The sequence below is a fragment of the Ovis canadensis genome, chromosome 5, assembly GCF_042477335.2.
Source record: "Ovis canadensis isolate MfBH-ARS-UI-01 breed Bighorn chromosome 5, ARS-UI_OviCan_v2, whole genome shotgun sequence".
In the NCBI taxonomy this organism is placed as follows: Eukaryota; Metazoa; Chordata; class Mammalia; order Artiodactyla; family Bovidae; genus Ovis; species Ovis canadensis.
Window position 1 is genome coordinate 58,792,105 of NC_091249.1, and position 26,862 is coordinate 58,818,966.

A 26,862-nucleotide genomic window follows, 5' to 3' on the forward strand; every position below is an offset into this window, starting at 1 on the left:
TGTGGTGGGGGACTTGGGAAGCCTCCCTCCAAGTATCTAGGCGCTGTCCCATGTGATAGGTGAGAAGACTGAGGCCTGGTCTGAGGTTACACCTGGAGAGAACAGCAGAGCTAGGCAGAGTCCTGGAGTTGGGCCCATACTCCTCAACTTTCTCTTAGGCGCTTACTCAGGAAGCCCACCAGCCTCTGGCTGAGACGTTAGGAGGAGACTCCTGGCAGCTCCCCACCACAGCATGTCTCTCCCCTGCTGTGTTTTGTTCTGTGACTCCGCAGACCCATGTGGTCCTGGACTAGAAGGGTATGAGGGGAAGGTGTGTACCCCTAGTCTTCCGTCAACTGTCTGACCTCCAGAGCAGACCACGAGAGCAAGGCAGGGGGCTGACCTCTGTGTTAAGAGGGGAACCCAAGGCTGTTGGCCCCTCAGTGACCTATCCACCTTCACCTCTGTGGCCTAGCCCATGAGGCCCTGTCCTATCCACTCACCTCCAGCCAGCCTTCCTGCCCACGAGGACTCTGTCCTGGGATGTGTAGTCCGTGGAGGTCAAACTGCAGCGCAGGTCCTATAGAGTGGTCTTCCCCCTCCTCGTGTCGCTGAGCCCCGCACCAAGCCCCTCAGGGACTCTTATCCCCTTTCCCACATCAGCTATTCCCTGACTCACTGGAGCCACAGTTATCCCAGGTCCCACATGGCTCTGGACTGGGGCCGCAGAGGTGCAGGGGAGGTGACCCAGAAGGCGAGACACTAAGTGATGGGGCTCTCCTGGGATTCCACACAGGGGTCTTGGTTCTGTCTGGCCTGCTTGGGATAACCATCTTCCTCCTGCTCTCTCTTTCCCTGATGCAGAGCGGTCTGGGAGGAAAACAAAGGGCAAGAAGAGTGACTCAAAAAGAAAAGGCCGCGAGGGCCCCAAGGGCAGCCCCGAGAAGAAAGAGAAAGTGAAGGCAGGGTCCGACTCAGTCCTGGGGCAGCTTGGTGAGTGGCCTGGTGCACACAGCCAGACTCATACCATCACTGCACTTGCAGCTCCCCGCAAAAGGCCATGGGAACCACCAGCATCCTTGCTGCAGAGTGGGAGGCCAGGAGGGGTCGGCAGGCCCTTCCATGCCCAGGCACTCCCACCTTCCAGGTATAGAGGAGACTGGGGTTTTGGAGCCCTAGCTGACCTCCCAAGGGTTCCTCTCGTAGACTAGAGGCTAGGCTCAAGAACTCAGGAGCCTCTAGACATCCTGGCCCTTCAAGGAACCCTGAGTCATGCTGTGGGGTGAGGGCCTGCCATAATTTTCTGTCCCTGTCCCCCTCTGCCAGAATGTCCTCAAGTAGGCCTTCCCTTCATCCCCTGCAAACTTTCTGGGAGCCACCAGAGACCCCCCCAGGAGTGGTCTTTGCCCAGCCCATCTCACTGTCACAGCTGTCTGTCACACACCTCTTGACTGCTGCCCCATTAAGCCTGGTGTCCCTAGAGGGGCTCCTGGACATGGGCTTTGTCTCCCAGGATATCACATGCTTTCTCTAGAGCACTCCTCAGGGAAGGGGCGTGCTCTGGAGGAGCACCTCACCACTAGCATGGAAGCCCCACCTCGTCTCTAGCAAGGAAGCCCCAGGTCACCTCTAGCGTGGAAGCCCCACCTCACCTCTAGCACCGAAGCCCCAGGTCATCTTTTATTTGCCTCAGTCTCAGGAAGGATTCAGCTTGGTGATCTAATGGGAACATCAGCGGCCGCCTCCCAAAACCTCAGTAAAGGAAGGAGAGCCCATAACTGGAGCTGGCCCTGACAGACACCCTTATCCAAGTCCTTGCTTTGGAAGCTGTGGAAAGCGACACTTATGAAAACCCAGCGCCCCCTGGTGGCCAGAGGGCTCCTTATCCCTTATGCTCCCAGGATGATGCTGTGCGGGGTGGTGAGCAGGGCTGGGTGTGCTCCTGTGCAGTCACCAAGGGCCCTCGCTTGGTTTAATGCTCTACTGTAGCCACTTTGAAATTCTTAATAATTTTTGAATAGGGAGCCCACATTTTCACTTTGTACTCTGCTCCTCAAACAATGAAGACAGTCCGCAGGAGCAGGACACCTATCTGGGGAGAAGGGTGTTCCGTGTTTGCAGGTGGGATGGACAGAGCAGGTTAACTCGGCCGGGTCTAGCATAGAGGGAGAGAGGGAGGAAGGTCCGCGATGTGTGCAGGGCAGGGTGGGAGAGGGCTTCTGGAAGGACGGTGGCTCACACACCTGCTGGCATCTCACCTGCCTCTTTCCTCCCCTTGGCCAGGCCTGTCTACCTCGTTCCCCATCGACGGCACCTTCTTCAACAGCTGGCTGGCGCAGTCAGTGCAGATCACCGCAGAGAACATGGCCATGAGTGAGTGGTCGCTCAACAATGGGCACCGCGAAGACCCCGCCCCGGGGTTGCTGTCCGAGGAGCTGTTGCAGGATGAGGAGACACTGCTGAGCTTCATGCGGGACCCCTCGCTGCGACCTGGCGACCCTGCCAGGAAGGCCCGTGGCCGCACCCGCCTGCCTGCTAAGAAGAAACCACCACAGGATGGGCCCGGTTCACGGACGACTCCAGACAAACCCCCCAAGAAGCCCTGGGGCCAGGATACTGGCAGCAGCAAAGGGGGTCAGGGGCCGCCTGCCAGGAAGCCACCACGGCGAACACCTTCTCACCTGCCGTCCAGTCCTACAGCTGGGGACTGTCCCATCCCAGCAGCTCCCGAGAGCCCCCCCCCACTGGCCCCCGAGACCCCGGAGGAGGCAGCCCCAATGGCTGCCGACTCTAATGTCCAAGTGCCTGGCCCTACAGCAAGTCCCAAGCCCTCAGGCCGGCTCCGGCTGCCCCGTGAGAGCAAGGGAAACCGGAGGTCGCCAGGTGCCAGGCCTGATGCCGGGACGGGACCGCCTTCTGCTGTGGCCGAGAGGCCAAAGGTCAGCCTACACTTTGACACTGAGACTGATGGCTACTTCTCTGATGGGGAGATGAGCGACTCAGATGTGGAGGCTGAGGACAGTGGGGTGCAGCGGGGTCCCCGGGAAGCAGGGGCTGAGGAGGTGGTCCGCATGGGGGTACTGGCCTCCTAAGTCACCCCTTCCCCTGTCCTGGTCCCCCCATGAGGCCTCAGCCCAGTGACAACTGCCATTTCCAATCTCCGCTGAGTGTCTCAGACCCTTGAGGCTGCCACTCTGATGTGGTTTTATTTTTAATATAAAAAGTTTCGAATTCCACACTATTGTCTTTCCTCTGTGCTGGCCTAGGATGTTAGGATTCCTTCCACAGCTCTGGCCACAAGGACCAGCCCTGGTCTGTTCACCATCACGGCCATGGCAGCGTCCCCGCCCGGGCCACACAGTACTGCTGGGCTCCTGGCTACATGTAGGCAAGGTGATGAAGAGCTCAGGACTCCCGCCCGCTGCCACTGGGTGACACAGACTGTCGTTTGGGCATTATTATGGCAGATGGGCCAGCCCAGGGCCTGCCCCGCCTTGCTCCCAAATCCCACTGGGGTCAATCGGGGGGCGGGGGGGTCCTGCTGCACTTCACTGATCCCCAAGGAAGTATAATAAGTGATACCCAGCCAGAGTCTACTCGCTGTCACAAGCACAATGAGCTTATACGAGAAAGCACTGAGGGGGCGAAGAGGGCCTGCTGGTTCCAAGGGAGCCACAGCTGTTCCTGGTCAACCCACATCATCTGAGGCCTGCCCACCCACCCTGCGACCCTCCACTCCCCTGCTGCTCTGCCCCTGCCAGCGCCCAGCTCGGCGGCTCTGGGGAGGGTTTCCCAGAGCCCTTCCTGAGCTGTGCCATTTTCTCAGGGGACTCCCAGCTAGCCAGCCGCCAGTGCCGGCGGAGGGCTGCGAGGGAGGGCCAGTGCCCGGTCAGGGGCGTGGGGCTCAGCCTCACCCACTACAGAGAATCGCTCTGGGACTCCAACTTCCTTCTTTCCTTCCTTCGGGGCCAGTCTCGGCTGAGGTCTGATCACTCCCAGACAGCTGACCAGACCAGACCGTTTGCCTTTTCAAGTTTCCTGCTAAGTGATGAGCTTCTTCCTTGGTTTCCTTTTGGAAACAACTCCTTCCAACAAGCAGTGGGATCCCGGGGCCCAGGATGGGTTAGTGATGGCCTTCCGGGGCTGTGTGAAGTCTTGCTGGATCTTCCTGGTTCCTCTTCCCCTCTGAGCCTTAACCCCCTTCCCCAACTGTGCCCTTCCAGCCCCTCCCTCCCCACCGTCACCATCCTGCCTTCTCCGCTCCACCCTCTAAGTCCCAGGTAGTAGCTCTGAAGAGTTTCAGTGGAGTGGCCCCAGGGTGATAGCTCAGGGAACAAATGAAAAACAAAAAGGAATTCAGTGAAAACATTTTTTTTTTCTTTTATGACTTACTCCTGGGTCACTTCTGCCACTGGTAAAGCCAGAACTTCTCCAACAAGAACCTTGCAAAAGTCCAGTGAATCAGTCGAATCATTCTGTGGATGCCAAAGAATATTTTGACCATAATACAGCACAGCCAGGACCTGACAACTTGTCACTTGGACTTTTTTTAAAAATGGAGTTCTTTAGCAACCAAGTGTAGAAACATGTTCGTTGCACACACCCAAGGAGGTGAGCCCAAGCTCTCGGACAAGGATGCTGTTCTGCTGCTGCTGGTGTTGGATTTTGGATCCTGGGCCCACTGTGAGCTCTCCTGAACCCTAAAACTCTGCACGAGGAGACTGACGGTGAAACCAGCGTGGCAAAAGTCTCACCATGGGGATCCCCCTCACATAACACAAAGCGCAAATCAGTGGGATAGGGAGCAGGCTGAGCACCCATCCCCGACTCAAGACTTTCAAGGTACGGCAGTGGCATGGTCATGGACACTGAGTTTCATGTGAGTTTTATCAAAACAGGAAACAAAGATAATGACTAAGTTTAAAGGGCTGGACAGATGTGTCCAGTCGGAGCAGACTCAGAGTGGGCTTCGAGGACTCTGGGCGTTGGGATGGCATGAGCTACTGTGTAGAGTTTGGTCTGCCTGGCGCCTTGGTAGTAGTGGCCAGTGCAGCGTCAGCAGCAGCGTCCTAACCCCATTCTCTGTTTACTGCCTTTGAACAGATCTTCTTCCTTCCCCGTGCTTCGGGTCACCTCGGGTAACAACCTTGTCTGTGCTGGATTGCCTGGTCTGACCTCACAGGAAGCAAAGGGACCAGCTTTAAAGAACAACCAAACTCTGCCGGGAGGTGGGGTGCTCAGGTCCAGTAGACTCAGCACTAGCCTGCTTACCCTTCATCCATCCTGAGGCAGGGTCTGGGCTCTCTGGGGGCGAGGTAGGGCATAGGACCAGGGCAGGCAGGTGGTAGGTCTGGTCAGGGTCTGGACTGGGTGGGCCAGGCCAGGAGACCAGCAGAGGGCCTCTACTCAAGTTGGCCTCTAGATTTCAACCCACTTCTCAGTTGGCTCTTGCTTTGAATTGAATTATCCCTGGGGTCCCGTGTCCTGCACGGAGTCCGGGTGCCTCTAAGGCTGGCTGCCCAGGGCCTGCCAGGCCAGACCCAAGAGCTTTGTCTGCCAGCCAGCTGTCCAGTACTGGGACGCCCGCCAGGCTGCAAAGAAGACAAGGACACTGGCCCTCACCACTGGCCTTCCTGCTGCCAGCACAGCCCCTTCACTCTGCGGCTTCCCATCCACCGTACAGGTGGTTTTGCTGCCTTTGAGGTCAGGATGGGAAGCTGGGGAGGTGGCAGGAGGCCTTTTCCAGCCTAGAGGCTGAGGTGCGTCTTTCACGCAACCGTATCTGCAGACACTTACTGGAGGCATAAGCTGCTCTGGAAGTTGGCCCGGCGGTCTTTACCACTCTCCTGGTCCCTGCTGCCCACCTCCTTCCCCCTTCTCACAGTGAGAAAGGATAATGTGCAAGGAAAGTATTTTTATGGATCATAAATGTATTTTAGAACAAACGCAGAGAAGAAAGGTTAGAAGGGTTTATTTTATTAAATGAGCTCTGACTTGGTGACAGTGTGTGAACATTTGCAGTGTGAAGGTCTCAGGTTCCTTGGAGAAGCCACCCAGGTTTCCAAACGTGGGTGTTGGGCTGTGGATGTGTGAGTTTGTGCCAGGGCACGTCTTGTGTGTCCATGTGCATGTGTGTCTGTGTGTCACGTATGGGCACACAGTGGGACTTGCCAGGGCAGTTTCTAGAGAATCACATGCCTAGTTCTGACAGACATTGGCAGCAGCTGGACTTGGCATTCCTTCCTTACTGCCAGATGTGGCCAACCTCTCTGCCTATACCCCAAGCTCTGCAGAATGGTCTGGATGCCTGTAACAAGGCCCTTGGGGAGGCCACTTCCCATGGCCCCGGCCCAGCTGGCCACATTGGCCAAAGAGCCAGGGCTGGAGTCCAGGACCTTTGGTTGTTCTTTAAGGCACTTCCTGCCACCTTGTCCCTCAGACGCACAACACTCTGTGCTCCACATCGGCTCGGGGTGGGAGGGTGATATGAATGTCACAGGAGGAGACACCTTCTGTCTTTGTTTCAAAGAAAGTTGATGTGCCATTTGTTAATATACAAGAGAAATACTGAAAATATATTGAAAAGAGCAATTTTAAATTATTTTTGGCTTATGTTGCAATATTTATTTTCTTGTATTAGGAAAGATTCCTTTGTAGAAAAAAAAATGTATTTTTCATTAACGCAAAAACCTATTTCTCCTTTTTGTACATTGTCCATGTTCGCTACCCTTAACGAGCAATAGAATGTATGGCTGCCTCGGGGTGGCCAGTGCCCGCGTGCCCTGCATGATTCTGTGGTCCTGCCCCCACGTAGCTCCCAGTCCCATCCTGTCCTGCTCACTCATGGGGGTTTCCAGAGCCTAGCCCTCACTGGAGCCTGTGGCTTCAGGACCCCCTCTGCAATCCTCGTGTGTTGGCAAACGCAGTTAATAAAGCAATGTTTTCTGTGCTGGCTGGTGTGAGGCTCTGTTGCATTGGGGAGTGGGAGAGGGTGGGTCAGTGAAATAGTGAGTGGTCCCTGGGTGTCCCAAGGAATATAGTGAGTGCTCAGTATGCACTGGGGCTGGGCTTACTTGATTTACTTCTCACAGCTGCCATTCCCTGGGGTTCAGAGTGGATGATGGAGCTTCCCAAAACTACCAGAGGTGAAATTCAGCATCAAAGTCAGAACCCCTTGAGCCACCTACAGTGGGAAGGTTTGAGAGGAAACTCTGGTTGATGTTGTTCAGTTACTAAGTTGTGTTTGACTCTGTGACCCCATGGGATGGATTTGCATGCCAGGCTCCTCTGTCCTTCCCTATCTCCTGGAGTTTGCTCAGATTCATGTCCACTGAGTTGGTGATGCTATCTAACCATTTCATCCTCTGCTGCCCCTTTGTTTTGCCTTCAGTCTTTCCCAGCATCAGTGTCTTTTCTAAGGAATCGGCTCTTCACATCAGATGGCCAAAGTTTTGAAGCTTCAGCTTTAGCATCTGTCTTTCCAATGAATATTCAGGGTTGATTTCATTTAGGATTGACTGGTTTGATCTTCCATGCAGTCCAGAGGACTTCCAAGCGTCTTCTCAAGCACCACAATTCTAAAGCATCAATTCTTCAATGTTCAGCTGCCTTTATAGTCCAACTCTCACATCTGTACATGACTACTGAAAAAAACATGGCTTTGGCAATATGGACCTTTGTCACAAAGTGATATCTTTGCTTTTTAATATACTGCCTAGGTTTGTCACAGCTTTTGTTCCAAGGATCAAGCATCTTTTAATTTCACGGCTGCAATCATCATCCGCAGTGATTTTGGAGCCTAAGAAATAGAATCTCACTGCTTCCAGTCTGGTATTTGTCCCTAGATCAGGAAAGGTTTTAATCCAGGCTTGTTTTTCACTCGTTATTTCCTGAGTACTTGCTTTGGACCAGACTCTAAACTATGCAGAATAAAGCCAACGTCTCTGCCGTTGGGGAGCTCACAGTCCAGCAGAGAGGCAATGAGGGAACTGGGAGGTACTGTGGAGGCCTGTATGGATGAGGTGGGGAGGGCACAGGAAGCAACATCATTCATGCATTCATTCATTCAGAGACAATTGTCTACTGAGCATGCATCTCATTCTGCCGGTATGCTGTGTTGTATGCTGTGAGTGGCACCAGGACCCTGCCCTCCTAGAGCTTCCAGGTAACATAGGCTCGAAGGATAACTAGTTGCTTGCCCAAGGGGAGCTGGCTGGGAGGAAGGGACAACAAGCACTCTGGACAGAGGGGTCCACAAGAACAAAGTTGGATTCAGCTATGCGTGGAAGGGTCTTGAGCCTCCTCTGAGAGTCCAAGGGGGAGGAGCGTGGAAAGGAGCTTGAACTGAGACTCAAGGGATATAGCTTTGGGGGCTACTGACTTGGTGGTGAACCACAGAGAAGTGCCCCATTTCCTCACTGATGGAGTAGACAGTGAGTCCCCAAGGGCACCTCCAGATCCAAAGTTCTATGATTCCACAATGCAGAAGGTGGTGGAAATAAACCTGGTGTACTTTGAACAACTGTGGAGGAAGGTGTTCCTCACTGAGGGGCCCCATGCCTGGGGATCAGGGAACCTTGTCTGACTGAGACGTATGTATTCTCTCAGGGTGCTCAGCTGAGAGTGAGAAGGGCTCACTTAGCATCAACCGCAGTCAGCATGAGGTGCTGGTAGATCAGTCCCCAGGCTGAGGGGGCTCCTGTGTGGCCAGCTCCCCTGCCTGTGATTTGGGGCTGTTGGTTCTATGGGCCAGCTGCCCTGGGCTCGACACCCTAGATTTTCCCTCCTCCCAGAGCCAGGCCCACTACACAGTGCTCCAGAAGAGTGATGCAGGGGGCCTGCTGCCAGGCCTGCAGCTGCAGAGCTGACCCAGCTGATAGCCGTGGGGCAGGAAAGGGCAAAACACTGGTGGGCCCGAAGCAGCAATGTGCAATAGAAATGAAGCATGAGGCACAGAGGTAATTCTAGTAGCCACATTTTTAACAAGTAAAAAGGAACAGGTAAAATGAATTTTAATATATTTTAGTTAATCCATTATATCCAAAATATGATCACTTGAACCTGTAATCAATATAAAATAATCATTAATGAGCCAATGTACAAGAATCCAAGGGGAGGCCAGGAGTGTCCACTCCCCCGCCACTTCGTTCCTGCACGTATTGATTTAGCATTCATGGTGCATCAGTTGCTGGGCCCTGAGGACACTGGGATGACCAAATGCCCTATGCAGAGATCAGGCCAGTGGGGGAGACAGACTTTAATCCCATAGTCCCAAAGCCAGGTGCAGTTACACACAGACTGTGTGGCAGAGGGGAGGGACTCTTCCTCTGCCCGCCCTGAACTTCCCTTGTTCTGATGAAACTCCTGCAAGGTAGGTAGGATCTGGGGCGCCATCTGCTGCCCAGCCTTGATGCCTGACTATACCTGTTTTTGTTTTTTCTTTTTCTCCACAATTTAAAAAAAGAATCCTATATGGGGGCGGGGGCGGGGGCGGGGGCGGGGGCGGGGGCGGGGGCGGGGGCGGGGGCGGGGGCGGGGGGGGGCACCTGCTACATTTAATAATGTGCAACTGCTTTGTTGTAACAACAAACACGATGTTAAGGCAGTGAAGGTGAAGTCGCTCAGTCGTGTCCCACTCTGCGACACCATGCTCCTCAGTCCATGGAATTTTCCAGGCAAGGGTACTAGAGTGGGTTGCCATTTCCTTCTCCAGAGGATCTTCCCAACCCAGGGATCGAGCCCGGGTCTCCCGCACTGTAGGCAGACGCTTTACCATCTGAGCCACCAGGGAAGCCCATGTTAAGGAAAAAGAAACCATTCTAAAACATTGAAAAAGTGGGTTCCCCGCTGGTCTAGTGATTAGGACTTGGCGCTCGCGCTGTTGGGGTCGCATTCCCTGGTTGCAGAACTAAGATCTCACAAGCCGAACAGCATTCCTAGAGTATCCATGACTCCCCTGGGTCCCCCAACTCAAACTCAAGGAGGCTTCTTTTTATTATTGTTAACCCCATCCCCATAGTGATTTTTGTACAACGCCTTAGGAAAGTATGTCTAACTCAGGATCAGGAAACTGAGGTTCTAGTCTTCTGTTGTTGACTTCATGTACCTCAGTTTTTCCATGTGTCAGATAGAAGACGTTGGGGATACCGATTTCTTTAGGTCCTGGTGGGAAAGCCCATGGTCGGAGGATGTGGTCAGTGAGGGTGAGGTGAGAGCCTGACAGGGCCCTCCCTTTTACCTTAAGGCCAACTGGGTAGGTGGGACTGACTGGGGCTACCGAGAGCCTCCAGGCTGGACTTGGGCAGAGCCAGAGCAGGAAGCAGCTTAGGGTCATCACGTCAGAATGCCACGGTGGCCACAGATTCATGTCACCAGGAGAGGGGTCATTAGGAGCAAAGCAGTAGCCATGGGTGTGAACATGGAAGTGAAGCACCAGATCCAGCCCCGATGGTGACAGGGCAAAGTGCTGAGCAGGACCTGTGGGCAATGGAAGGAAGGTACATTATCTGTCCTGCGGGCTTGGAAGTGGGGCCCACGCCTCTCTGGGAGGGCTGGGGGTGTGGGGCACGCTCTGTGATTTGGGTAACAGCAATTGTAGGGTGGCTTGCCCAGGTCTAGGGGTTTGTGTTCAGTGGGCAATCCGCCTTATTCCACCCCCATCTTTGGTTACCGTTAGCTATTCGTGGCCATTCAAGTCCAGAAAATTCCTCCAGGAATGCACCACACATGAGGAGGTGACTAGAAATGGATTCGTGTGGGCCTTGGGGTAAAGGAGAATTAAGGACTGTGTTTGGCCCTTTCTGGGCCTCAGTTTCCTTATCTGTTAAGTGAGGATGAGAGTTCCCGCTGCGCGCCCCCCACGCATGGTGGCTGAGAGTGGATCAAAGCGGGCCTAGGTGTGCGGTGATTAGAATGAGGAACCACTGTGAGAGGAGGGGGACGGAGGTTAAGGCAGAAGGCGCCCTGACGCCGGCAGGCTGACTAGAGAGGCCAGGCGCCCAGAGGGATTTGTTCGCTTTAGCTCCGTTGTTCTCACCGGCCGCCCCATGCTCAACCGGGGAACCTGTGTTCTGGGGGCAGGGCAGAGGAAGGTCACGTGACGGCTGGGTAGGGGGTCGGCCGAGGGCGGGTTGGAAGCACCTGGCAGTCATCCGGGACACCGCTCACGTGACATCTGAGCCAATCAGCTGCCTGGGCCTGAAACACACCCACCTTCCCAGCATTCGGGGTTCCTCCGCGGCCATTCTAAAACGGTATAACCCGGGAGGCGGCAGGTGGCTGAATTCTCCTGCTCCCCGCCCCCTCACCCAACCCCGTGTTGCAGAGAAGGAACGTTGCCTTGCTAGGGACTGAATGTTGGGATTAACCTGAAACTCAGAAGAGCAGCAGGGTTTGTAGGAAAAGCCGAAAAGGAAGAGTGACTCAGCAAAATAAACCGTCACCTGTGGATATTCTGAGCTGCTATTTTGGGATCCTGGGTGACTGCCTGGCTATGGTGACAGGTGCTTGGTATACAAAACCTTGTTTCCCACATGCCCGCCGTAATTATTTATGTTCCTCAGCTTACGGAAGGAGCTGCCGTGGGCGGTCCCCGATAGCTGCCTCGTCCACTGTTAGACTCCTAAATGCATTTTTGGCAAAGGGAAGAGTGTGCCCTGAAGGACCATCGAGAACCAGAGGGGATGCTCAAGTCTTAGGGACCCCTCTGCCCTCCAGGAGCACTTCCCTTCTGGTCAGGAAGGGGTACGGGACCAGTACCGACCCGCGTTATCAATCCTGGTTCCTGCTCGGGCCTCAGCCAAGGAGCCTCATCTGGGTGATACCTCAGGGTTTAGGTGGTTGTGGGGGCATGAAAGCTCGTCTTGCCCACCACCTTCTCTAGGACAGCCTCTGAATTCTAGTGACTGAGAACCTGTCATTTTGTAAGCAACCCATTGCTAAGCCATCCATATTAAGTTTAAAACGTCTTAAATTCAACTGTAACTGTTGCCTTGAAACGTGATGTTTCTGTTCACAGGCTGTTCTGAGCCCTGGAGCCACAGAGATCAAGTCTGGTCCAGTGTTCACTGGACAGTCCTTGGACTGTGTGAGGAGTTAGGATGCCTTGCCCACTTGACTTTTCAACTTCAGGACTTTACTAGGGGATTTGAAGGCATGGTAGTCTCCTCAGCTACTTCTGTTATGCCTCTCCTGCTTGATGGATAGAACCATCAGATCCCCACACTGTGCAGGCAAAGCCAGCCCCTAGGTAAGAGGTTCGTGGAGAAAGGGGGATCAGAGAGGGACAGTTGGGGTCTCAGCTCCTGGCTCCCAGCAGTACCCTTAGGGAGCCCCAACCCTCCACCCCCTTAGCCTGATGTCTTTTATTGAATAGGTTGGCAATACTGGCTGTGTCAACAGTTCCAGCTTGTTTTTTTTTTTTTTTTAGCTTTTAATTTTATATTGAATTATAGCCAGTTAACAGTGTTGTGATAGTTTCAGGTGGACAGCAAAGGGACTCAGCCATAGGTATGCATGTATCCATTCTCCCCCAAACACCCCTCGCATCCAGGCTGCCATATAACATTCAGCAGAGTTCCCTGTGCAACATCCACCCTGTGTAATTTTTAATTTGACCCCAAACCTGTGTCTTCCTTGTTGTCACTAGCACACATTCTGCTGTGCATGCTCAGTGTGGCATTTTGGGGACACATGTCTGTACAGTTGTTCCCAACTTCAAATAGCCTATTGCTGATCTCATGGCCCCATGAGCAGGCTCTCCTGGTGGATTGCTGGCTCCTGCCTTGGGTTGAAAAATGTGATCATATATCATAAACCGTTGGATTTGGAATCAGTGTTAGAAGTAGCCTACTTTGACAGGTGAAAAACGGGCTGAAAGATGGGAAAGGGCAGCCCTGCTCTCCTGCCTTCTCAGTTTAGGTCTCACATTCTTGTTTTTTCCTCCACTGACATCTGTCTAATATGCTGCCCACACAGCACCTCTTTAGGCTCTGAGCTCTACCAGCCCGAAATCACAGCATGCTGTTTCTGCTGTGCCTTTGTCTTTGCTGTTCTGTCTGCTTACACTCGCCTTGCTCACCCCTTCTTTACTAAATAGTATATATGCCTTCAAGATTCAGCTCTGGTGCCCCGTTTTTAGAAACCTCGGTGTTTGAGGGCCTTTCCCTTTTGCCTTCCATGGTCCCTTGGGCAAATGGCTGCCCATTGTTCATCGTTCCATGTAAGTCCCCAGCAAGGAGGTGTTGAAATGCCAGCTGACTGACTGACTGGCTCGTGGACGGGCAGACAAAGTGTGGCCACCTGTCCCAACCTGAACCCAACATCTGCACAGTACTTGCAAAAGACCTGGTGATAACTAATAGTTTTCCACACATAAGGCTTTATGTGTAAAAGAGAGAAAATGAATCCAGTGAGTAGGTGATTAGGTAAAACCCTCCCTCGTATTTTGCCCAGCCCAGCCTTGCACATGGAGCAGTGAGCAAGGCCGCCAACATGTCAAGTAATCAGAAACTGCTTCTCCAAACAGGAAGGCAGAGTGAGGCTTCAAAATCCAAGAGGGGTCCCCCTGCCATCAGAGTGCCAGAGAACTGTGGATTCTGAACCTGGTCCCAAATAGAAGCTGATGTGGAGAAAATTTCAGACTGGTCTCAAAATAGCTTTTTCCCCCGCTGTCTACTACCCTGAAGTCAGAAAAGAAAGTAGCATTGCATGGTTTCCTTCAGGAACTGTCAGACTTGTTTCCCCTTGCAGTGGACCCCCTAGTTGCAAATCAGCTCTGGGGCCCAGAACAGGGCTGGAACTCACCTATTCTGTGTTTTACTCAAAGAAAGTCTCTTGCCCACTTGGGTCTCGAAAGAGAAGTCCATAGAATGGAGGGAAGTCAGTGTGCTTTTCTTCAGACTGCAGTCGATCTGGTGTGGCTTCCTAGTCACGAGGTGGGTCTAGAGACCTCAAGACAAACCCAAGGACTAGGAGAGAACCCTAAACGGTGCTGTAATGGTAATGTTTATAATCTCTCTAGTTTCTGGGATTTTCCTAATCCTGGATGAAATAAGACTACAACTCCACTGATGAGGTTCACATTCAATTCCTTTTAGCTCAAGAAAGGAGTAAACAAATATCTTCATTTCGACCCCCAAGTGTTCTCTCTCTCTTCACCTGTACCTCACCTCCAATTATTTCTTCCCCTTGTTTACTTTTAACAGCCATGAAACACGACACCTCTGAAGATTTTGACTGGAGGACTGTTACCCATTAACCCAGGTCCTTTCAATATGATCGGGTAAGAAAGCTCTTCAGTTTCTTTTTGCAACATTACCAGCTTGTTTGTAGTGACACGGTGCCATCACTGAACTCAGTGACTTTAATAAGCATGTTAAATGGTTCGCCGTGCTGCCTCCAATCAAAATCCACATTCCAAAGCGAGGCTTCCTTTGTTTACCACATAACAGCCAGAAAATTATTGAGTTTTGGTGTCTAATTTTAAACAAATCAAGTTAAGAGGCTTTGTAAACACAGGCTTTGACCTTTGTCAACTAACTTAATACCCAGCCAAATCCTTATAAGGGCCTGTTTTTGGGACCTTTGTTTTTAATCATCAGGTTTCTAAGTTGTTCTCACCTTTCAATCAGGAGGATGGTGGCCACCACCCAAAGGGCTTCTTTTACAGTTTCCTAGTTCCCCTGTTCCCCACAAGGTGCTTTTCACACTCTTTTGAGGGCTGTGATGTTGCATTGCTGTACCTTTAGTACAAATATCAGATAGTTTGTGCTGTGTGGTTTGCTAAGTTGCTTCGGTCATGTCCAACTCTGTGAGCCTCTATGGACTGTAGCTTCCCCAGACTGCTCTGTTCATGGGACTCTCCAGGCAGGAATACTGGAGTGGGTTGCCATGCCGTTCTCCAGGGGATCCTCCCGGCCCAGGGATTGAACCCGTGTCCCTTACATCTCCTCTATTGGCAGGTGGGTTCTTTACCACTCACACCACCTGGGAAGCCCATCAGATAGTCTGGTGGGATATTATGTAACTAAATTCAAGAAAATGAGGTAAATAAACTGGATTTTTTCCACTTTAAAAGCTTGTTTTTAATTGAAGGATAGTTGCTTTTACAGTGTTGTGTTGGTTTCTGCCATACGTCAGCATGAATCAGCCATAGGTACACATATGTCCCTTCCCTCTTAAACCTCCCTCCCGCCTCCCCGCCTCATCCGACCCCTCTAGGCTGTCACAGAGCACCAGTTTGCACTCCCTGCATCATATAGCAAATTCCCACTGACTGTCTTGCTTATGGTGATGTGTGTTTCCAAGTTCCCGTCACACGTTGCAGTTTGTCCCCGCTCTTCCTCCCACTGGGTCCACGAGTCTTTTCTGTGTCTCCATCTCCATTGCTGCTCTGCAGTAGGCTTCAGTACCGTCTATTCCATGTGTGTGCGTTAATATACAATATTTGTTTTTCTGACTTATTTCATTCTGTATAATAGGCTCTTGGTTCACTACCTCATTAGAACTGACTTGAATGTTTTTTTATGACTGAGTATATCCCATTGTATATATGTACCACAACTTCTTTATCCATTCATCTGTTGATGGACATGTTAATATGTTGCTTCCACATTCTAGCTCTTATAAGTAGTGCTGCAATGAACACTGCGGTACATATTTCAGTTATGGTTTTGTCAGGGTATGTGCTCCGTAGTGGGATTGTTGGGTCATATAGTGGTTTTATTCTTGGTTTTTTAAGGAATCTCCATACTGTTCTCCATAGTGGCTGTGTCAGTTTACATTCCCACCAACAGTACAAGAGAGTTCCCTTTTCTCCATACGCTCTCCACCATTTATTGTTTGTAGACTTTTTGATGATGGTCATTTTGATGAATGTGAGGTGACACCTCATTGTAGTTTTGATCTGCATTTTTTTAAATAATGAGTGATGTTGAGTATCTTTTCATGTTTATTAGCCATGTGTATGTCTTATTTGGAGAAATGTCTGAATAAACTGGATTTTATTTTCTTAGCATTTATGCCTTCAGTACATTCACTGTCTACTTTGTTAGTTTCAGTTCAACAAATAGTTTGAGTGCATGCTAAATCTCTATTTGATGGACTCAATGGTAATTGGACTTCCCTGGTGGCTCGGATGTTAAGGCGTCTGCCTACAATGCAGGAGACCCAGGTTCAATCCCTGGGTTGGGAAGATCTCTTGGAGAAGGAAGTGGCAACCCACTGCAGTATTCTTGCCTGGAAAATCCCATGGATGGAGGATCCTGGTAGGCTATACAGTCCATGGGGGTTGCAAAGAGTTGGACACGACTGAGCGACTTCACTTTACTTCAACAGTAATAGAATCATGACTGGCTATGTTAAAAGAGTTAGCACAAAGCCTTATGTTATCCTGCACATTGTTAGTGGAAAGGTTAAAGGAATGGCTATATAAAGTTTTATTTGTTAATATTTATTTATTTGGCTGCATCAGGTCTTAGTTGCGACCTGCAGGATCTTTCGTTGCTGCGCATGGACTGTCTAGCTCTGGTGTGTGGGCTCAGTAGTTGAGGGGCTTGGGCTTAGTTGCTCTGCCACATGTGGGAATCTCAGTTCTCCAGTTGGGGTCAAACCTGCATCCTCTGTGTTGCAAGGTATATTCTTAACCCCTGGACCCCCACGGAAGTCCTTAGAAAGGTCTTATAGTTGGATTTAAGTCTCGAAAGTAGCTTGATAATCCTTACCAAAATGATATTTTTTCATTTGCATCACCTGAGTTGAAAAAATTTTGCTACCTGGGCTTTCAGTGATTCTGAATTGTAGCCAAGGTTGAGAACCACCGGCTACAGGTTACAGTGATGTGCGTGCATGCTTAGTTGCTAATTTGTATGTGACTCTTTGCTACCTCATGGACTGTAGCCAACCAGGCTCCTCTGTCCATGGGATTTCCCAGGGGAGAATACTGGAGTGGGTTGCGGTTTCCTGCTCCATGGGATCTTCCTGACCCAGGGACTGAACCTGTGTCTCCTCATTGGCCGGCAGGTTCTTAACCACCGAGCCACCAGGGAAGCCCTACATTGATGCAGGATTTCCTAGTAAGTGAATTGTCAGGAAAAAAAAAAAATTTTTTTTTCTTTACTGATTAGCCAATGATCATTTAGTGTTGTTAGTATTTAGTGGTATATTACTGTTTCTCCTAAATGAAAATCGACACATTCTGGCATCAGAAAAACCCGAGAAACTTGTTGAAGAGTTGTATGCCTGCCTTCCACTCCACCCCAGATTTGCTGAATCAGTTTTTGTGGGATTTTTTTTTCTGCAGTGGGTTTTTTTTTTTTAAAGTTTCCTCCACCCCTAGGAGATTCTGATGCATACTAGAGCTTGAAAACCTTGATGTAGATAAAACCAACCAACTGCTTATTTTTCACATTTCAACTGAGTCAGCATTGTGTAAGTCCTACTACAGTGTGCTTATAAGCTTTTTCTAGTCTAAGCAAAGTATGCTTTAGTTTCTTGGAATCCTTGCACAGAGGGCACGTTCTATAACCTTAGTAATTTCAAAGTTCAAGAAATTTCTAATAAGCACAATAAGAACTACTAGATGATAAAAACAGGACCTGACACCAGAGTGTTTCAAAGACCAGGTAATTATTTTATTTTTCTATTTCTGACACTCAAAGCATAGGGGGTAAAAAGATAATAGAACATAATCAAAATAACACAAACACAATTCAAGAACATTTAACCATCTATTATAGCTGTTCTTTGTAAAATACATAAAGGTAAACAGAAACATCTTTATATAAATTAATGCTTAACAATCTGTATACACTGTAAAACAATTGTTAAAATTCACACTAAGATACTAGTGCAAGCAGTGGTGTACAAAAGTGCAAACAAGGTTAGTGATGAAAAACTTATCACCGACTTACCACTTCAACATACTCTGCATCCAGCCAAATGCTAAAGGCCTCACCACAGGAAACACTTTGATCACTTTGAAAGTTACCTGACTACATTCACCCTGAGTGCTCTTGCCTCAGTATGGCAATAGATTATGAGTTCAGGTTAGGAGCAGCACCAGGGAATCCAGAAACGCAGGGGAAGTTGGCCATTCTGACGTGAATCTTTTCCAAAGATAATAATTCTCCATGAAATCACCCAAAAGCCTTTCCCATTTCTGTCTTAAAATCCATTTGGAGTGGGGGTACTCCTGAAACAAAGCTTACTTTGAATAAATTTGCTTCCTCTACTGTGATTAATTTGGATTCTGTTTAAAGGTGTGGTCAAAGCCCAGAATAATCAGAGGTATTAAATATATTATCTATTTAATGTTTTAAATTGTAAAGACAAAAATTAGTTGATTCAAACTGCATCATCAATAGATGGTCAGTAGTTGGTCAAATCAAGAGAGGTCAATTCCGTTTATACTCAGGGATTTCCAGGTATGAGCTGGAGTATGTGAGGGGGAATGGCTATAGGGTTCAAGAGTAGGAACATGGTTTTAACAGAATCCAAATCACTTTACACACAGGCACAGCCCCATAGTTTTAAGAATTTGTTCTTTTTTTCTTTTCTGTTTAAAAAGCACTAATGTGCATTTCAAAAGGACAATGATTGGAAAGACCAGAAACATTAATATTGGGCTCTGAGAATTTAGTCCTTAATTTAAAATATGTTGTCTGAACTCTTACTATTTATAACAAAAAAAATTAATGGTTTATAGAAAACCTCTAATTCCTTATTAATTTTATTCAGAAATTTATATTTGCTAATCTCAATTTTTCATGTTGTGTGGAGATTTTTTAGAAACTTCACCAACTTTTACATATATTTAAAATGATTCAAACAGTGTACTCTAAATCAACACACGATATTCTGAGAGACTTTCTTTTATATTAGCTTTGTCAGTGTACTCTGATCAAAATTTATTTGGCAATAGAAGCCTTGCAAACTTCAGTCATGTAAGTGACTAACAAGACTGAAACGCCACATTGAGTCACATACTAAATACAGGTTTAGAAAATGTAAACCTGTCTGCTGAAGCTCAAATCATCAACTAGAGGTATTCTGTTTTTAATGATGGAACTTGTGAAAATGCTAGATTTTGAATGTGGTTAATCAAATCATTTTGCAGAAGAAACACTTTTATCACAGTTATTACTCTATTTCAGTGATTTACAAGTAGTTTATGTGCTGGAAAGCACTACGTGTAGTGTGAGCCAGTTGAAAACTAAAGAAGAGAAACAACATTCTGTGTTTATGCTGTAAACCACAGTAAAGTTGTATATGTACACAGGCACACTAAACCAAAATTTAGATCTATGCAGGCAATATCTGAATTCATACTTCTTTGGCACTCAAGGATACTGGGTTAACCAAGTCAATAGTGAAGAATATTTTTCATATTCTTCAGGGAATATCTGTGCCCAATTTTTAAAAATGCTAGTATAATCTCCAATCTAAAAATTCATCAAGGTAAACTGGAATCCATCAATTTAACCAGTTACAGAAAAGTATAATTAATAGCAGTCATTGAAACAGGTGCGAGGTTAAGAATCTTTTTAAAAATACATAAGCCAGCTGAGGCCATCTGTTTTTAGTTTTGGACTTAAGATTTTAAAACATCTTTTGAACACTTCCTGATGTATATGGAATCCAGTCTTAACTTGGATATAATAGTGTTAATTACATTTTCACACTTTGTAGAGAGAAGAACAAAATTAACTACATTTACCCCCAAATACTCCACAAATGTACACAGTTGCACAGGCACATACAGAGTATATGTTTTTCCCACGTGCCTTTGCCATTTCTTGGCATTCTCTTAAATTGCTTCTCCTGATGGAAGCAGTGACTCTACATTGTCTGAGGAGCTCTCAGAGCTGGATGACAAGCCCAATGGCTGGCGAACTCTGAGGCCCATCTCCCTGGAGATGGCAGGAAAGTGCCGCTTCATTTTCAGAGGTTCAGACTCTGGAAGACTCTTACATCATTGGGAAAATATCCACAGTTTAGCTGTGGTCCACAAAGTGACTCTGTTCCTTTGATCCCAGTGACAGACCTGGAATGAGAGTTCTGGAACAAGAGAGTTTGTGCCAGAAAGCAAATCCCTCTAGAGAAACCAGTAAGCTTTTTCTTTTAAACGATTTTATAACACAGATAATTAACTTCTCAATCATCACAATAGATACTAGGAAATACTTAGAAAAGCGTGTCCCTGTAAATACTGAAAACAGATACCATCAACAAGAGGCAATTACTTTGAATAAGGCTTAATTCTGTTCAGTCAAGACATTAGAAATGAGAACTTTAAACATATCTGGCAGAATAACCAAGAGGCTGAATGTCGTTTCCTACTTTTCCCTGGTGTTACTGATGTTTTTAGGCAGGGAGAAAGCTTTTTTATTTTCCTTTAGAAGGAAGCTGAAAATGAAACAGAAGAGCTAAATTCCTAAAACAAAATGTCATGATGAAATGACCTTGTTGGTTTAGCTAACTAGTAATTCCTTCCAGGCATATCTTTCAATCCTTATTTGCTTCATATACAATATTATATTATTGATGACAGAAAGGACTATAGTTAACTCTGATCTGGACAAGAGCTAGAGGAAACAGTAATTCTAATATTAAAATTACTCTTGATGGAACTGGAGCAATCTATTCTCAATAGAGTTGGTTGAATATGCTATAAAACCTCGGTTTATGACCAAGAGAGGAAATCTTAAGCTTGAGAGTCTTTAAAAATAAATATTTGGCACTTGTCTTTCAACTAAGTATGGGAATCTCAGACATATGGGAAAAAAGAATTCAATTTCTTAGAAAATTAAAATGCTTTAAAAAGCTAACCAAAATCTGATTAGAAAATCTTATCAGTGAGGCTTGTAGACGCTATCATGTGGCAAGCATGGTTCAAAAAACAAAAGCCTTTGTGTTGTAAAGTTAAGAGCTGGTTGAGAATAACTAAGAAAAAAGAAAATTAAATACATGGATTCATTTTCTTTCCACCAAGAAATAAAATATGCCCAAAATGCAAAAGAGCCATAGGACAGGAACAAAGTCTTCAAATATCTCAGTGACAGCTGAAGCAGAACACGCTTTCTTTATCCTCAGATGCAGGATCCAACATGCAACTGCACAACACCCTACGTGTCACTTGCCCTGCTGAGTCCCATTAAGTACCATTAAGTAAGACTGGGGAGTACCTCTAGGTGTGGGGAGACTGGTGCTTGTCATTATTTTTGGTGAAAAGGCAGATTACCAAACTGGGTGCCATTAAGATTGGAGCACGTCAGAATTAGACAACTGGGATTGGCTCATCAAACCAAAAATTAACCTTGGGTTGTACCAGAACACGTGCTTTTTCTTCAGAAGGCCAATCCCACAGGGAGTAGGACATGGACCCCATCAGCACTGGTCATGGTAGTGTTACAGATGAAAATATACATGATTCAGAGATAAATGTGGTATAAGGTGCAACCAAACACAACTTGTCTCTAGATAAATGCAAAAGCCTGTAGGGACTTAAACATTACCCTAAATATTCTAAAGCAATCTCCTTTCCCCACAACATATTAAATATGCAAAAGTTCAGAGCATACTAGCCAGATAAGACACATTAAAATGAAACATTTGCCCAACAAGGATGCCAAACACTAGGGTTTGTTTTATTGCATGACGTTTGCATGAGAAAAAAACAATTGAAACTGTAAGGCATCATGCAGTCATAAAAGCTTATTATTAACTGCTTACTAAAGATAGGTGGACATATAATCTAAAATTTAAAAACTAGTTCCAAAAATTACATAAAAAATTTAACATGATGAGCTTTTAAATATGGTTGATAGTTGTAGTTTCATGTTATTAAAAAGTGCTTCAAATGTTGTCTGGAAAGTTGCTGTTCAAAAATGGTGCTGGGGGTAATGTCACATTATAAACTGTAAAAACTAAGTATTTTTATGGAATTAGAAAGCTAATATGTGATATTCAAACTTATTTGAATCAGTTTTCAATTCTCACTCAAATTAAGTTGATAAAATATTAATAATCTAAAAAACATCTGTTTTCTAACCAACAATAAAAGTCTATTGAATTCAAGTTATGCATGTTGAGTGATCAAATCTCTGAGTAGGCCTGAATGGTGAGACCTGGAACTGATGTGGGCTGGTGTTAATCAATGTACTGTGCCATCCAGCGGAAGCCTTCTCCGTAGCCTTGTCTTTTGAGCACACTGCACATGAAAACTTCTAAGGGCCGGGCATTCAGTTCTTTCAGAGATACATTGCCCTAGGAGAGAAGATGGGCATTATGTTGGGTGACCTCTTAATGAAATAAAAGACCTACTCCCTAGGAGAGCTGCAGTTCGTACATCTTAGAACAAAGGGTGACTGTGATAAAGCCATGGCTGTTTGTCACCCAAGTCCCTTCCCCTAAACACATAGGGCACCTCCTCTCACTCTGCTGTAAGACAGATGTCCATTCGGTGGGATAGAAGTGAGCCTGTGAGGTGCACAAGAATGAAAATAATCTGTGACTTCAAAATTACCTGGGACAACTGGCTTCGCTAATATTAAAAACAAACATTCTGTGAGTAGATTTATGACCTAACAAGGCCATTCTTAAAATTAATGTGGAGTTGACTTACTAAAAAGAAGACACAGAAAACAGACTAAAGTCCACCTTATCTAACATAACAGTTTCCTTCCACAGGCTGCCATACTGCTCTACTCTGGGATTTTTCAATACTCAGGTCCTTCCCCAAAACAAACCCCAGTAAAAATGATTGCAAAAATAATGTGTGTTAAAGCTTAATTATGAAGTGTATGTTCTGAAAACCCCATAACTCTGCTATAGCCAAGTATACATTTCATTTTTATCTGTGGGGAACTCTGGACTTAAACACTGAACCGGGGGTCCAAACACACTACTGGTATGCTTAAACATTCAAATATATTATTTAGTGGCTAATTCTGAAAAATTATGACAAAACTTTGAAAGCTTTCATTAAGTTTCCCATATGCACAGGCTGTGACCTTTTTAATATCACCAAGTAAAGGTTGGTGATACTTCCAATACTTTGGCCACCTGATGTGAAGAACTGACTCATTGGAAAATGATGCTGGGAAAGACTGAAAGCAGGAAGAGAAGGGGACAACAGAGGATGAGATGGTTGTATGGCATCACCAACTCGATGAACAGGAGTCTGAGCAAGCTCCAGGAGTTGGTGATGGACAGGGAAGCCTGGTGTGCTGCAGCCCATGAAGTCGCAAAGAGTCGGACACGACTGAGAGACTGAACTGAAGAAAAGGTTTCACTGCATTCAGTGGTAGGAAGAAAATAAATGAGGACACTCAAAAAAGACCCAAATGTACCAATGATGGTTTTTAAGAAGAAAATGAAACTGGGCTTGTGAGGTTGGACAATAGTAATTTAAAGACAACTGGTTGGACACCTGAAACTAGTATGTCAATTATATCCCAATTAAAAAAAGAAGCCAGACTACCAATTAGACTGGTAAGCATGATTACTGTTAAGGGTATTATGGGAACAGACCTTTTCAGAAGATTAAAAGTAAATAAAAAGATATTTGTACTACTGAATGAAGTATTCACACCTGTCAATTTTTTTTTACCTTTCCTGTTGTCTGACCATATAAACCAAACATCTCTCGCAACCTCTCTTCACTGATGGCTTCAGGCCTGTCAATCTTATTCCCAAGAATCAGTATAGGCACATTAGCAACAGTTTCATCTGTCATTAGTGACTGAAAAAAAAACAAGGCAAAATGAAAGTTAAGATGTTGATATAAAACCATCTAAAGGGCTCATTGTGACAAGACAGCAAATGGGCATCAAGGGCTCACTCTCCATCATATCCTGGCAGTTTGGCTTTCTTTGGTGAACTTTCCCTACATTTTAAAGTGAGCTCAACGATCCCGTAGCTCAATTCTTCTGCCTCTCTGTCTCCTTCTGTAAATGCTCACTGTGACTAGACTCAACACTTTGAAGGTGTGCAGACCTGGTTTCATTTCTAATTCTGCTGCTTTTGAGTTGTGAGATCTTAGACAAATAAGGCTTGCTGAAGTTCAAAGAGAATCTGCAATAGTAGCACCTACCTTACAGAGTTAATCTGAGAATTAAATGAGGTAATATGCATAGTGCCTGGCACAAAGTAGTAACAAAGGAATTCTCCAGCTCTATTCCATGACCATAAAACTTACCAGGACTTTTCCACATGAATAAGTACTTGTTTGCTTGCTCTTGGTAGAAGCATGGTCGGGTCAACTTTCCATCAAGTCATGGACCTCCCTTCTCTGGGCCCAGGTCTAGCACTGGCCTTGCCTACTGCTCCTAAGCCCCTTTATGAAGCATGTAACCTGAGAGATGGGAGAGGAGGTGGCTACACATGGCCTTGATCGCTCCTGGGAATGGTGACAAAGATAGCATGTTATACCATTTCCAGGTTCTGGCCAACTCCTGGAGAAACCACCTGGAGGACCAGAGGCTTAAGACCAAGCCACTACAGGAATGCAGCAGATATGAAATAAACTGTAAGGGCACACACTGCATAGAATGAGCCTAAGCCTTCAGGAAGGAAATCTTGTTAGTACTCCTCAATAGCCACAGTTACTCCAAGGTACTCCCTCTGCATTCTAAGTAATCTCTGAACTCCACAAATTGTCAGGAGTTACATCAGAGGCTGCAGAAAAGCTACACTCTCATACCTACATCTCTAACCTATTCTCTCAGGCTTACCAGAGTGATTCAACTGTTTAGTTTTAATTATTTAACTTACATCAAGTTCTTCTTTTGATTCTAACAGTCTTTCATGGTCTGCACAATCCACCAGAAATACAATGCCATTGATAGCAGGAAGGTAGTTTTTCCACACTCTTCGAGCTAACAAAAACAATCAGGAGTTAGATTTTATTTGCTGGTCAAACCTGGCAGATGGTTTGACGGAAGAGTCCAACAAGATACCAAGTGTAATTAGCCCTTAGCTGCTGCTACATCACTATGTACTTGTTAATCTTTTACCCTGTATTGCCAAAGTCTTTCCAGATGACCAAAGAAGAAATTACAGGTTTTCCTTAGTTTGGGTAAGTCAAATATTTTAGTCTGCCCCAGTTTACCCATGTCAGAAGAAGAATTAATATTTGCTTACTAATGGACAAGGATGCACATTAAGTTCATCAGCGGGACCACTACTATTTGTTATATGCAGTATCCATTTCTTTTTGACATTTCTAGTTGCTAGTGATCAAGTCTGGAGTAAGTGACAGAAGGAAATTAGTATCAGGTTCAGACTTGTTAAAAAATAAAGCAAATTGTTCTACTCATAGCACAAGTTTATGAAACCATTAGGGTAATTTTTTCCATGACATTCTCTTTTAGAAAAAAAAATATTTTTGAGGGTGCCCTAGAGGAAGGTAACTTTTCTCTCCAGACTTCAGCTTTATAATACACCTTCATATAGAGATGAAGCCTCAACCTCCATTAGGTTCTAAATCTAATCACTATATTCTAGGAATTAGTTTATGTATATTTTAAACATAGATGTATATCTCAAATGTGCTTTCTCTAGCCACAACCTTTGTAGTATTCATTATTTATGAATTACTATGTAGTGGGTACTGCTAAGTCCTTGTGGGGATATTAAAAAGTAACTAGCATTTCAATCCCAGAAAGTTAGGTAGAGTCTGAAATAAGAAGTCATTCCAATCTTTAGACATGTATACAAATGTACTAATTGCTAGGTAAGTATAGTTGAGAGCACTCCCAGCTGGGAGTGGCTTCTCAGGGGAGGCAGCCACACTTAGCACTGAGCCCTGAAAGTGGGCTACCTGTGTGCTGATGGAGACCACATGAGCACAGAGGTGGAAGAACAAACACCAAGACAGTCTGGTCTGGTTGGAGTCAAGAAAATGACAAAGGAAGAGTGGGAAATAAAGACTCAAAAAGTAAAGTGCGATCAGGTCTTAGAAATCCTGAATACCAGGTCAGTGAATATGGCCTTTATTTTGTAGGTAATGAGTTAGCCAATGAAGGCTTTTCATATGGAGCAATAGAAGCAATAACATACTTATAACATGATTATGACAGTAAGAGAGAGGTGGGCTGAAGAAGAGAAAAAATGGAGGTGAAAATTTACTCATATGCTTTATCACCAAAAGCAATTCAGACTTAAACTGGAGTATCATAAAATCATCCTTTGCATTTAAAGCATTTATCTAGGGGTGATACTTCCTAAATTTTAAGTCTACTCTGGCTTTCCTTGAATAAAATGAGATTTCATGCACTGTAACGTAATGGTCACACTGTTATTAAATAAAACAGCTGTAAGAGTAGTAGAATCTCACCTTGAACATGTCCACCCAAATCAAAAGTTGTAAAGGTCATGCCAGCAATGGTTAGTTCTTCTGAAGCTAAATAATAATACAAAATGTTTTAAAAACATGAAAATTAGAAGTCCATTTCTGGCATATACTGCCATTTAAAGTTTGATTACTTTAATTGCAAAGAAGGTCAAATCAAAAAGGAATTCTTTGTTATAACTACTATATTCCATTTCATATTGCCAGTATAATGCAAGTAATTGGTAATATTCACTTCTAGTATTCAGTGCCCACCACAAATCCAACTTATTTTTCCTCCTCTATCCAGCTGAAACTGACAGTTATTTAAAGTGAATTCAAGTGACTGGTCTAACCTAATAATTTTTCCTGTAATTCATCTTAAATGATAAAGGTGGAAAAACAGTATTCTCTCATGGCTGTTATATTTCACAGGTGATGGTTTTGGGGCTTCCTAGTGGCTCAGACCATGAAGAATCTGTCTGTAATGTGGGAGACCTGGGTTCGATCCCTGGGTTGGGAAGATCCCCTGGAGGAGGGCATGGCAACCCACT

At 46.3% G+C, this 26,862-nt stretch overlaps 2 protein-coding genes and 1 long non-coding RNA gene across 12 annotated transcripts in view; 2 read left to right on the forward strand and 1 right to left on the reverse strand.

Moving 5' to 3' along the window:
- JADE2 (jade family PHD finger 2) overlaps positions 1-6,928 on the forward strand; it is a 50,824-nt gene extending 43,896 nt beyond the window's left edge. For 7 of the 10 annotated variants that reach the window (XM_069589782.1, XM_069589789.1, XM_069589781.1 and 4 more), the window contains exons 11-12: positions 844-972; positions 2,263-6,928. In XM_069589782.1, coding sequence (XP_069445883.1) covers positions 844-972; positions 2,263-3,071 — 938 coding nt within the window. In that variant the 3' untranslated portion in view covers positions 3,072-6,928. The remainder of the gene's footprint in view (positions 1-843; positions 973-2,262) is intronic. The other 3 variants (XM_069589786.1, XM_069589785.1, XM_069589784.1) reach the window with 1 other exon arrangement.
- A 4,291-nt stretch (positions 6,929-11,219) lies between these two features.
- Positions 11,220-26,862, forward strand: part of LOC138441302 (uncharacterized) — a 35,525-nt gene continuing 19,882 nt past the window's right edge. The window contains exons 1-3 of the long non-coding RNA XR_011257302.1: positions 11,220-11,480; positions 11,996-12,226; positions 14,184-14,260. This is a non-coding gene — a long non-coding RNA (uncharacterized lncRNA). The remainder of the gene's footprint in view (positions 11,481-11,995; positions 12,227-14,183; positions 14,261-26,862) is intronic.
- SAR1B (secretion associated Ras related GTPase 1B) overlaps positions 17,588-26,862 on the reverse strand; it is a 36,139-nt gene continuing 26,864 nt past the window's right edge. The window contains exons 5-8 of the mRNA XM_069592074.1: positions 26,315-26,380; positions 24,751-24,854; positions 23,588-23,719; positions 17,588-22,242 (exon numbers count right to left, since the gene is read on the reverse strand). Of these exons, the coding sequence (XP_069448175.1) occupies positions 22,126-22,242; positions 23,588-23,719; positions 24,751-24,854; positions 26,315-26,380 (419 nt within the window). The 3' untranslated portion in view covers positions 17,588-22,125. The remainder of the gene's footprint in view (positions 22,243-23,587; positions 23,720-24,750; positions 24,855-26,314; positions 26,381-26,862) is intronic.